Genomic DNA, 11,916 nt, shown 5'->3' with positions numbered 1-11,916 from the left:
GTGAAGCCATTCTGACTACCTCAGGTGTATGTGTCACCAGACGCTGTGATCGACTGACCCCACTCTGTTGTGGTATCCCCGTGTCACCATAGTAATTTATTCTATATTACTAACTTATTTATTAACTTGTCAATCAAAGATTGAGGATTAAAAGCACCATATAACTTATATTGGAGGAAATTCTGATCCACAAAAATGTAAAACTATCCCCCAGAAAACTTTGAAATATTTGAGGAAAGTATTCATTATGTGTACGATTTGTCTTTTCAGATTCACATTGATCATACCAATGTATATGAATGAAACCATCGTTGAATATTTTATTATTAAAGGAATTTCAGATGTTCCAGAATTACAAATTACCATATTCATCATAGTATTAGTAATTTATCTGATCACTCTCGGAGGCAACATGGTCGTTCTCATGTTAATCTGCATGGATTTTCATCTCCACTCGCCTATGTACTTCTTCTTAGCTAACCTGTCCATTGTGGACATGGCATCGACCACCACCAGTCTGCATAAGATCCTTATAAGTTTCATTACCGGAGATAAGACTGTCTCATTTAATGGCTGCATGACACAGTCTTTCATGTCTGGGTCCTTCACAGTCCATGAGTTGTTTATACTGGCAGCCATGAGCTACGATCGCTATGTGGCCATCTGTAGGCCTCTAAACTATCATCTGGTCATGAACCATAGGACATGTGCTCTGTTGGCTTCTTCATGCTGGATCTTGGGCTTTCTCTTTATTAGTCCTCTTGTTGGGATATTTTCTAGTTTCTCATGCTATACATCCATTGAAATTAACCACTTCCTTTGCGATATTGTCCCATTGTTGAACATTACTTGCAGTAATACCTCAATTTTGGACATCTTATTCCTCATTGAAGGGTTGTTTATTTTTACTATTGCCCCATTCATTTTCACTTTTGCACCTTATATTTTTATAATAGTTGCAATTTTGAAGATCCAAACCAGCAATGGTAGACGTAAGGCCTTCTACACATGCTCCTCACACCTCACCGTGGTCATCCTTCTCTATACGCTTCTGATTAGTCAGTATTTGGTGCCAAACTCATCTAGCAACTTTGAGTCCAAAAAACTTTATGCTTTATTTAATATGGCTGCTGTACCTTTACTAAACCCATTAATTTATAGCTTTAAAAACAAAGATGTAAAGGCGGCTCTAAAGAGGAGGTTTGGACGGAAGCCATGATGTGGTCAAATTAATATTGTTCTATATGTACATGTGTCTTTAAGTAACATACAATCGTTTTGACTAGAAAGACTAGGAAGTAACAGCCCAAAGCCTTTATGGTCTTAAAACTGCATAAGGTTTCCAGAATAGATGAGCAAATCTGCCAAAATTCAAATTTGGTAAATTTGCTGAAATTTGATACATATCAAATTTTTTTATGTAAATCAAATGATTTCTAATTACTTGTTAAATACAGTAAACCCATTTATTATGCTCTGAGGTCACCAAACTCCAAAGCACACCCAGTGGGGATAACTTTTCATGGCTAACTGAAAAGATGGTAATAAATAGCTAGCTTTCGAGACTACTCATGAATGGTGACATCAAAATCTACAACTCGTCCTGCAAAAAACAAGCCCCCGAATGGTTCTGCTATTGAGAAAATAAGAAAGTTATTGATCTTGGAAGAATGGGAGGAAGGAGTGAAAACTCCAAAAATAAAGGTGTTAAAGAAACTTAAATCATGACTCTGTATTTTTGCCAAATCTGGTTCTCCTCTAAAATGAAGAGAACCCCACTTACAGATGAATGTTTCTTCAATTTTTGGGCTGCCTCCACATCCCATTACATTATATCAGTAGCACATGTAGACCTTGGATGTGACTCTCTAAAGTAGCCAATCCCAATAGTGCACATTGGTTTCTCTCATGGCCAACAGCAGAAAAAATCATCTCCAGGGCCTGAGCTCGTGAGATTCTGTTTCAGAAACACTACAGTAAAAACAAGGTGGTTATCAGAGCATACAATTATGTAAAATAAAAAGAACATTGTGCTAATTATTAGTGATGAGCGAGCATGCTCGCCACTGCTCGGTGCTCGTTTAGGGAGAGCTACTGCTGAGCTAGGGAGAGATTTGCTTGTTTCAAGTTAGTGTAGGTATACCAGACTATATTAGAGACACATATCCATCTCAACTAACAGTTCTTCTGAGGACTAATCCAGCTGCAGAGATATCAGTGCTAGACAGGCAGGCAGAGTATATTGCAGACTGCAGTGCACATAGCAAGAGGGTCCATTCCAGCTCTGTCTGCTGCTTTTACAGATATTTGTAGAAATAGCCCCAGGTATTTTTATTTTAATCCTGATTTTTTGCTGAAAAAAGCAATCCAGAGAACACAGTTTTTCTGCGCCATTTGCTTGTTGGCACTGCAGAATACAGCCAGGTCCTTTCCATATTACAGCGCTAAAAATCCAGCTATTTAAAACTGGTTTGTCTGTCACACGGATCACATATAATTGTGCTGAAAATATTGCTATTTCTGGCCTCCATTGAAATTTTGTTGCAGTGTGTCAGTGAAGCTATTGACACCAGTTTTCTGTTAAAAATAGTTACCTACAGGCCAGCTATTTAAAACTGTGGTTTGTCCGTCACACGGATCACATATAAGTTCGCTCCAAATTCAGCCATTTGTAGTGGGCGTGGAAGATATTGTCCTTCATTTAAAATGAGCAAGGCACGTGGCAAGGGACGAGGAACTGGACGTGATGGTGATGGTGCATGCAGAGGCCAAGGCCGTGGGCAAGCTGAAATTGTGCCACAACAAACACCCACATCTTCTCGCTCGACCTTCCTGTCCCAATTAATAGGGGAACACAGAACACCACTATTGAACACAGAGCAGTGTGAAAAGGTTATTGGTTGGATAGCAGATAATGCTTCCAGTCACTTAGCCACCACGACCACCACCACCACCTTGTCTTCCACACAGTCAAGTTTCAGTAGCCGTGAGTCTGGACCGCATATTTCACACCCTGATCCTCCTTCCTCCCACCATGCCGAGTGCCCAGAGACAACGGATCCCACACTTGGACACTCCGAAGAGCTGTTCACTTTTCCATTTATAGATTCGGGCATCTCGCCTGGTCCACTTGAAGCGGGGCAAGAGGAGATCGCATGTAGCGATGCCCAAATATTTGAGCAGCCACGTTCATACGAAGGCGACGGTGGGAAAGTGTCACAAGAGGTGGACGATGATGAGACACAATTGCCAGAAAGTCAGCAAGAGGACCAGGGTGCGGAAGTGGAATATGAGGTGGTGGATGATATAGTAACTGACCCAACCTGGCAGGAGGACATGCAGAGCGAGGACAGCAGCACACAGGGGGAGGGAGGCAGAGCACCCCAACAGGCAGGAACAAGCAGTGTGGTGGCCACAGACAGAAGGCGGGCAACTGTTCCCCGTAACACCAACACGACGGAAGTTGCCAGTACAACTGCTAGGTCTTCCTGAGTCTGGTTGTTTTTTAAAGAATCTGCCGATAATCCCAAAAAGGCCATTTGACCACCTGCCAGGCCAGCATCAGTAGGGGTAGCAAAACTACCAGCCTGACCATCACCAGCATGATCAGGCACATGGCAGCAAAGCACCAGACTTTGTGGGCCGAACCCCAGGGTCCAGGAACAGTGTCTGCGGGTGATACCACTGCTTCTTCCTCTGTTGTGTGTGCAAGCCAATCCCCTGTCCATAGAGCATGCAAAGATGCCTCCTGCCATGTACCTGTCGTTGCACACTCTCAACTAGCACCATCAGCAAGCACGTCCTTGTCCCAGCGCAGCGTTCAGTTGTGCATACCCCAGTCCTTGGAAGGCAAGCGCAAATACACAGCCAACGCCCCACAGGCCACACTACTAAATTCCCACAGTTGAACCTTGGGACGGAACACATCCTCCCGACGCCGAGGATTGGACACGTGGCATGAACTGGCTCTCTATGCCTTGGAGGTCCTGGCCTGCCCTGCCGCTTGCGTTTTATTAGAGCAGGTTTTTAGTGCCGCTGGTGGAATTATAACTGACTAGATGGTGGCCCGATTCTAACGCATCAGGTATTCTAGAATATGTATGCGACCAGGCGCAATCAGCAGAGCAGTGTTTAAATTTGGCGGCTGCGACCAATCAGCAAACTCTGTTACTGAGGATCGGAGAGCGTGTTTAATTTTGGCGCCAAAATCGCTGATTGGTCGCGGCCGCGACCAATCAGCGAATCGTATTAGTGAGGACTGGGGAACGGCGCTGCCTGTGGGGGTACTTCCGCTGCGAGCAGCCGGGAGATGACCGCCTGCTCGCAGCAGAAGTATCCCGACCGGCAGCGCCGCTCCCCGGTCCTCCCTTCACACTTGCCGTCGCGAGATCAGCGGCCCTAGCCGCTGATCTCCCGACGGTAGCTGCATGGAGGTCAGCGGCGCCGCCGGTCGGGGTAGTTCTACTGCGAGCTACCGCCGGTCATCTCCCGGCTGCATCGCCGCTGACCTCCGTGCGACAGATGAGCCGCTAATGGCCGCCATCTTTTTCTGAAATCCTGCGTCGCTGATTGGCCGTGGCCGGACCAATCAGCGACGCGGGATTTCCTAGACAGACAGACGGGATAAGACGATTATATATATTAGATAAGCGCATCCGCCTGTAAACTTAAAATGCTACAGGCTGACTCTTATAAAAATGAACAAGGGCTGTATTTGGCCAGACTTCTCAACACCACCGAATGAAAGTAGCGTAACATAAACTCAAATCCAGTGTCTTTTTTTGGGAGGTGTATTCCCATGGACATTTTACACCCACACATGGGTATACGCTTCCTGATTTTGGCTATTTGCTCTTGTCCTCCTCCTTCTCCTCATCCTCACCTTCCACCACCATATCACCAGGGTGACTGTGGTCTGTGATGCAACTAAGAAAATGACGGCACTTCCACTACAAGAAATAGGTGTGAACAGGTGCTTACTAAGAGGAGCTACCTCCATATACTAGTATATGGAGGTAGCTCCTCTTAGTAAGCACCTGTTCACACCTATTTCTTGTAGTGGAAGTGCCGTCATTTTCTTAGTTACTAGATTTAAGCTTTGACTGAGCACTCCACCCCCATGCCGCAGGTGGTTTTAATTGCATCAGGATCTTACTTTCCCATACATAAGCAGACGGATGTCCCTTAGAGAGGTATTCACATTGTTAGGTCCTGACATCGAGAAACGCCTTACCGCGGCTGTCAGGTATACATGAATTGGCCAATTTATGCGCTAAGATTTCTCATTTATTTCTATATTCTACAGCAGTAATGCTATTCATATTTCATACTTCATATTTACATGCGCTAAAAAATTTTCACAATTTTTTTCTATTTATTTCTATTTTCTACAGCAGTAATGCTATTCATATTTCATACTTCATATTTATATACTCAGCGTTACAGTGTACTACTTTGTTTGTTCATGTGGTCTGTGATGCAACACCCACATAATTTTTTTAAAAGGTGTTTATGAAAATTTTTATACAGCATGTTCATGTATATATCCCCCATGGGTAAATGTTTGTCAGCCCATAAAATAAGTGCATGGGCATTAAAAGTATAGGAGACCCGCTCCTTTCTAATGGGAAAAAATTTTTATGAGGCCCTCCTCCACATCTTTTCCAAGGAGCATTGGAGTGCCTCCAAATTTTTGGTAGCCTTTGCATTCACTGCATAGGCCAACACTATGGGAGACCCACTTCCTGATAATGGGAACATTTTTTCATGAGGCCCTCTACGTCTCTTCCAAGGGGCATTGGAGTGCCTCCAAATTTTTGGTAGCCTTTGCATTCACTGCATAGGCCAACACTATGGGAGACCCACTTCCTAATAATGGGAACATTATTTTCAGGAGGCCCTTTGACCTCCACGTCTCTTCAAAGGGGCATTGGAGTGCCTCACAATTTTTAGCAACCCTTGCATTCACTGCATAGGCCAACACTATGGGAGACCCACTTCCTAATAATGGGAACATTGTTTTCAGGAGGCCCTCCTAAGTCTCTTCAAAGGGGTATTAGAGTGCGTCTAAATTTTGGGCAGCCCTGCCACTCACTGCATACGCAATAACCGTATAGCAGACCCATTCTTTAGTAATGGGAACAACAAAGCATATCCGGCTCATGGCTCTCTAAGAATAGTGAGGGCCGACTGCTGGCCCTTTAAGAATAGTAAAGGCCGCCTGATGGCTCTATAAAAATAGGCTTTGTGACTTTCAGAAACAGGAAGTGTCTGATGATGTGTCACACACCACATGGCCAGATAAGATTGTAGAATGTTAAAATGACATTTCCCGGTGAATGCATTAGTCACGGTTGAAAGCAATGCAAAAGTGCAAAAGCGCATCAAAAACGCTACGTGTGAACATAGCCCAAGGTGTGGAGGAGTATTTTTGTATTTGGTTATTTATTTTGCCTTATATACAAGCCATTACCCTGGAAAGGATGTTCCTTAACATATTTCCCAGGAAAATCCATTTTGGTTTCGTTTTTGTATGTTTTATTGTGAGTCCGTAAAAGTGGTGTAATACCTCTGACAACATTATGAAATCAGAAATGCTTCCAGGGGTCTTCCTCATGCTGTTCCCATGTCATTTGAGCACTGTTCCCATTGATTTGGACAATTTTTAGGTCCTCTGCAGACCGCCAGGGGGAGCTGCCTGAAAAATGCTCGAGTTCCCCATAGACTTACATTGGGCTCGTTGCTGAGGTCGAGCACCCGAGTATTCCAATGTGCTCGACCCGAGCAACGAGCACCCAAGCATTTTAGTGCTCGCCCATCACTAGTCTCCATCTATTGGGAAGAGATTTTGGTCTCCATTAAACTACTTCTACTCTGGTGAAATTGATGCCACTTTGCTGGTGTCTGCCACTAATTTTGAAAATGTGGGGAATCCTGACTGAGTCTCCATTTACTGGGTTGGCTGTAGTGGAAGAGGTGTCTGTCCCCATTTTACTACTTCTAATCTACTGAAATTGATGCCACTTTGGTGGTGTCAGGCCCTATTTTTTTTTTAATGTGCACACTCCTGGTTGGGTTTCCATTTGCTAGGTTGGCTGTAGTGGAAGAGGTTTTGGTCTCCATTATAATAGTTATACTCTAGTGAAAGTATTTTTTTGGTGCAGATACTGTTCTCAACACAAGGGTACACAAACATGATAAACTCAAAATTGGTTTTCAATAAACAACCATCAGTCGCCCCATCAAACGCATCTGCTGCTTCTTCCTCCTCCTCTGTTAGCGTGACAAGTATTGTCACGCAGGTCTCCCACCGCAGAACCTCCGGTTGTATACTCGCTCCAGTCAGGCTGAGTGAGAGCCCATCAGCTCTAACGGAAGCGGACATGCCTGGTGTGTGTTATGTTCTGCTACCAAAGCTAAGGAAAGAGAGGAGATCTGTCCCTACTATAAGACTCAGCTGAATCCCTACGATGTAACAGGGAACCTGATCCTGCGATCAGACCTGCTAAAGTCCTAATCTAGTCTGTACGGAGACCTATACATTTGGGGAGGGAATCCCTACAAGTACTAAGGACTGGGAGGAATATGGGACACCTCCTAACAGAAATAGTAGCAGACAGACGAACAAACAAAATAGATAGAACATAGAGGTCCGTAGACCAAGCAAACTAACAGAGTTAGATACAGAGCACAGGCTAGCTAGAAAGTAGATATACAATGAAGTCCAGCAAAGCCAGAAGGGCGGAGCAGGATTAAATAGGCCAACAAGGTCATGTGACCAGCAAAGGAAAAAAAACCTAACAGCAAGGTTCTAACAGTACCCCCCCTTCTAAGAGGATCCTCCGGATCCCCTAGGACCAGGCTTATCAGGAAATCTCCTGTGAAACGCTCTGATAAGTCTGGACGCGGAAACATCATCTGACCTCACCCAAGAGTTATCCTCGGGTCCGAAACCTTTCCAGGCCACAAGATACTGCAAACTACCTCTATACCGTCTAGAGTCAAGGATGCGAGAAATTTCATATTCCCCGTCCTCCACCACCGGAGGAACAGAGGCAGAGGCGTCACCATCCGACACAACAGCTTTTTTTAACAGAGAGACATGAAAGACCGGATTAATTCTCCAGGAGGTAGGAACCTCCAACCTAACAGCAGATTGGTTGACAACCTGAAGCACCTTAAAGGGCCCTACAAACTTGGGACCCAATTTCTTAGAAGGAATCCTCAACCGCAGATTCCTAGAGGACAACCAAACCATGTCACCAACAGCGAACAAAACCTCCTGTCGTTTCCTATCAAAGTAGTCTTTAGATTTTCTGTTGGCCTCCTGAAGATTACCACGCACATCCGTCCAAACTCTTTCCAAATCACCGGAAAAATTCTCCTCCTCAGGCACGGCAGATCCCAACTTGGAGAACGACCCAAACGATGGATGTCTCCCAGAACAACAAAAAAAAAGGCGAACAACCAGCAGAAGAAGATGTATGATTGTTCAGAGCAAATTCGGCAAGTGGCAGAAACTCAGACCACCCCTCTTGATTGTCTGCCACAAAACAACGCAAGAACTGCTCAACATCCTGGTTTTTCCTTTCTGTCTGGCCATTAGATTCAGGATGATATCCGGACGAAAACGACAAATGAATTCCCAACCTGTCACAAAAGGCACGCCAAAAACGAGCCACGAACTGAGGACCCCTATCAGAAACAATGTCAGTAGGAACGCCATGAAGTCTGACAATTTCCTTGACAAAGGCCTTAGCGAGAGTTTTAGCGCAGGGCAGTTTGACGAAGGGAACCAAGTGACACATCTTGCTAAAACGGTCCACGACCACCCAGATGACAGTAAAACCCTCAGAGGGGGGAAGGTCAGTTATAAAGTCCATAGCCAAATGTGTCCAAGGAGCACTGGGGACCTCCAAAGGACAAAGCAACCCCGCAGCAGGAGTATGTGAGGACTTAGATCTAGCACATATAGTACATTGGCGCACCCACTTAATGACTTCCTTCTGCCATCCAGGCCACCAAAAACTGCGACCCACCAGTCTCTTGGTCTCAGAGATTCCGGGATGACCTGCCAACCGAGATTCGTGACACTCAACAAACAAATCTCTCCTAAAGGTCCCAGGCACAAACAACCTCCCATGAGGAGTGTTAGATGGGGCATTCTCCTGAGCTTTAAGAATCTCATCTTCCAAAACGGAGTCTAAAGCAGCTATCACAACACCTTCTTGTAAAATGTTTTCCTCTTTCTCAGCACCGACTATGGGAGAAAAACTGCGAGACAAGGCATCCGCCTTAACATTCTTAGTACCAGGGATGTAAGTAACGGAGAAATTAAACCGCGAGAAAAACAGTGCCCACCTAGCCTGACGGGCATTCAGGCGCTTGGCAGCGTCAAGATATATCAGATTTTTATGATCCGTAAGAACCTGAACGGGAAATTCCGCACCTTCCAAGAAGTGGCGCCAGTGTTCAAATGCGAGTTTAATAGCCAATAATTCCCGATTACCAATATCGTAATTCAATTCAGTCTCCGAAAATTTTTTTGAAAAAAATGCACAGGGATGTAATCCATCCCCGTTATCCTGAGACAATACTGCGCCAACCCCCACAGAGGAAGCATCAACCTCAACCAAAAACGGCCTAGTAACATCAGGCTGCATAAGGATGGGAGCAGAGGTGAACCTCTCCTTGAGATACACAAAAGCTTCAATGGCCTCAGAAGACCACTGAACCGCATCAGCACCTTTCCTGGTGAGATCAGTCAGAGGTTTGACAATACTAGAAAATTTTTTTATGAATTTTCTATAGTAATTGGCGAAACCCAAAAACCTCTGTATCGATTTCAAACCAATAGGCCTAGGCCATTCCTGCACAGCCTGAACCTTAACCGGATCCATCTCAAAACCTTTGCTGGAGATAATGTAGCCCAAAAAACTAATTCTCTGTACAGCGAACTCACATTTCTCCAGCTTAGCAAAAAGCGAATTGTCCATTAATAACTGTAATACCTCACGCACGCTCCGCCAATGAGACTCCAGATCTGGCGAATAAATCAAAATGTCATCCAAATACACAACCACATTTTTACCGATCAAAGGTCTAAGGATGTCATTAATCAGATTCTGAAAAAATGCAGGAGCATTAGTAAGACCAAAAGGCATAACCAGATTCTCAAAATGACCCACAGGAGTGTTAAAAGCAGTCTTCCATTCATCACCCTCCTTCATGCGCAACAGATTGTATGCCCCCTTAAGGTCAATTTTAGAGAACCACTTGGCCCCCAATAACTGGTTAAACAGATCAGGAATCAATGGCAGTGGGTAAGGATTGCGTACCGTAATTTTGTTAATCTCACGAAAATCCAGACAAGGACGTAAACCGCCGTCCTTTTTTTTTACAAAAAAAAAATCCAACCGCCACAGGAGACTTAGAGGGCCTAATGTGACCGGCGGCCAAACTTGTCTGTATGTATTCCTCCAAAGCCTTCCTCTCAGGAATAGTAAGGTTAAATAAACGACTTTTAGGAAGAGTCGCTCCAGGGACAAATTCAATAGAACAATCATAGTCTCTATGGGGAGGCAAAACCTGCGATTCTTTCTCAGAAAAAACTCTCCAAAAATCCTGAATAGGAACAGGCAATTCTCCCCTATCCAAAGCTGCAATACGCCCGTTACAACACTTGTCATAACATTTATGGCTCCAGGATTTAATTTCACTGGTAGACCAATCCAGTACAGGATTGTGAAATTTTAACCAGGGCAAACCCAATATTACTGGAGAAGGCAAGTTATTCAAAACTACCAAATCCAATTTCTCATGGTGAACACCATTAATAGTGAGAGGAAATTCACTGACCTTGAGAGTAATATTCTTCAAAGGGGAACCATCCACAGAAACCACAGCAATGGGGGATGATAAAGGTTCAGGTTTTAAATTGAGTTTTTCCACGAATCCCCCATCAATAACATTCAGTGTAGACCCGCAATCAACAAACACCCGAAATTCCATTAATTTTTCCTGAGCAATCGTGGAAGCAGCTAAAAATATACCCTTGGAATTTAAACAGGCAATACGGGCGTGACTGACCATTTTTTTTTCTTTCTTCATACGAAGCTCACAGCCTTTAATCAAATGACCAGATTTCCCGCAATAGAAACACAAGCCTTCTGAAAAACGACGGTCTTTTTCTTGAGAGCGAGGTGCCACCGATCCAATCTCCATCGGTTCACCACTGTTAGTACACACATTATCATAACCAGAAACTGACATAGCAGAGGATTTGCTCTCATTAACCCTAGCACGCAGTCTTCTATCCACCCGTATAGCTAATTGCATAGCCTGTTGCAAATCCTCAGGTGTAGGATAAGCAATTAGCAGGTCTTTAACCTTTTCACTGAGCCCAGCAAGAAATAGACTTTTCAGAGCAGAATCGTTCCACCCTGTTTGAGTGGACCAACGACGAAAATGTGTACAATATTTTGCCATATTACCTGATCCTTGTTTTAAACGTCTCAACTCAGTCTCAGCTGATGCCACACGGTCAGGATCATCATATAATAGTCCTAAAGCAGAAAAAAAACTATCCACTGATCTGAAGCATGTATCACTAGGTTGCAAAGAAAAGGCCCACTCCTGAGGCTCTTTGCGCAAAAGTGACATTATGAACCCTACGCGCTGGGATTCATCCCCAGAGGACTTGGGTCTCAAATGAAAATACAATAAGCAAGCATTTTTAAATGAAAAAAATTCTCGATGTTCACCAAAAAATAAATCCGGCAAACATACCTTAGGCTCCAAGAAATATGCTCCAGGACAGTTACTCACGTGCTGACGGAGCTCGGCCACTTCCAGAGAGAGTCCCTGCAGGTGTTTAGCCAAATCCTGAACCGACACCATGATGGAACAAAAAAAATC

General features: G+C 44.3%; 1 protein-coding gene across 1 annotated transcript; it reads left to right on the top strand.

The window, feature by feature from the left end:
• Positions 1-289: 289 nt before the first annotated feature.
• Positions 290-1,219, top strand: LOC141155588 (olfactory receptor 1N1-like). The gene has a single exon (XM_073642458.1). It carries the CDS (start codon positions 290-292, stop codon positions 1,217-1,219), a length of 930 nt encoding a protein of 309 aa, XP_073498559.1.
• The last annotated feature ends 10,697 nt before the right edge of the window (positions 1,220-11,916 follow it).

Source organism: Phyllobates terribilis, unplaced genomic scaffold (genome assembly GCF_046119375.1).
Source record: "Phyllobates terribilis strain yellow unplaced genomic scaffold, ASM4611937v1 Scaffold_7__3_contigs__length_470593459, whole genome shotgun sequence".
Classification (NCBI taxonomy): Eukaryota; Metazoa; Chordata; class Amphibia; order Anura; family Dendrobatidae; genus Phyllobates; species Phyllobates terribilis.
Note: the sequence above shows the minus strand (reverse complement) of the source record. Positions and strands in the feature narration are given on the sequence as shown.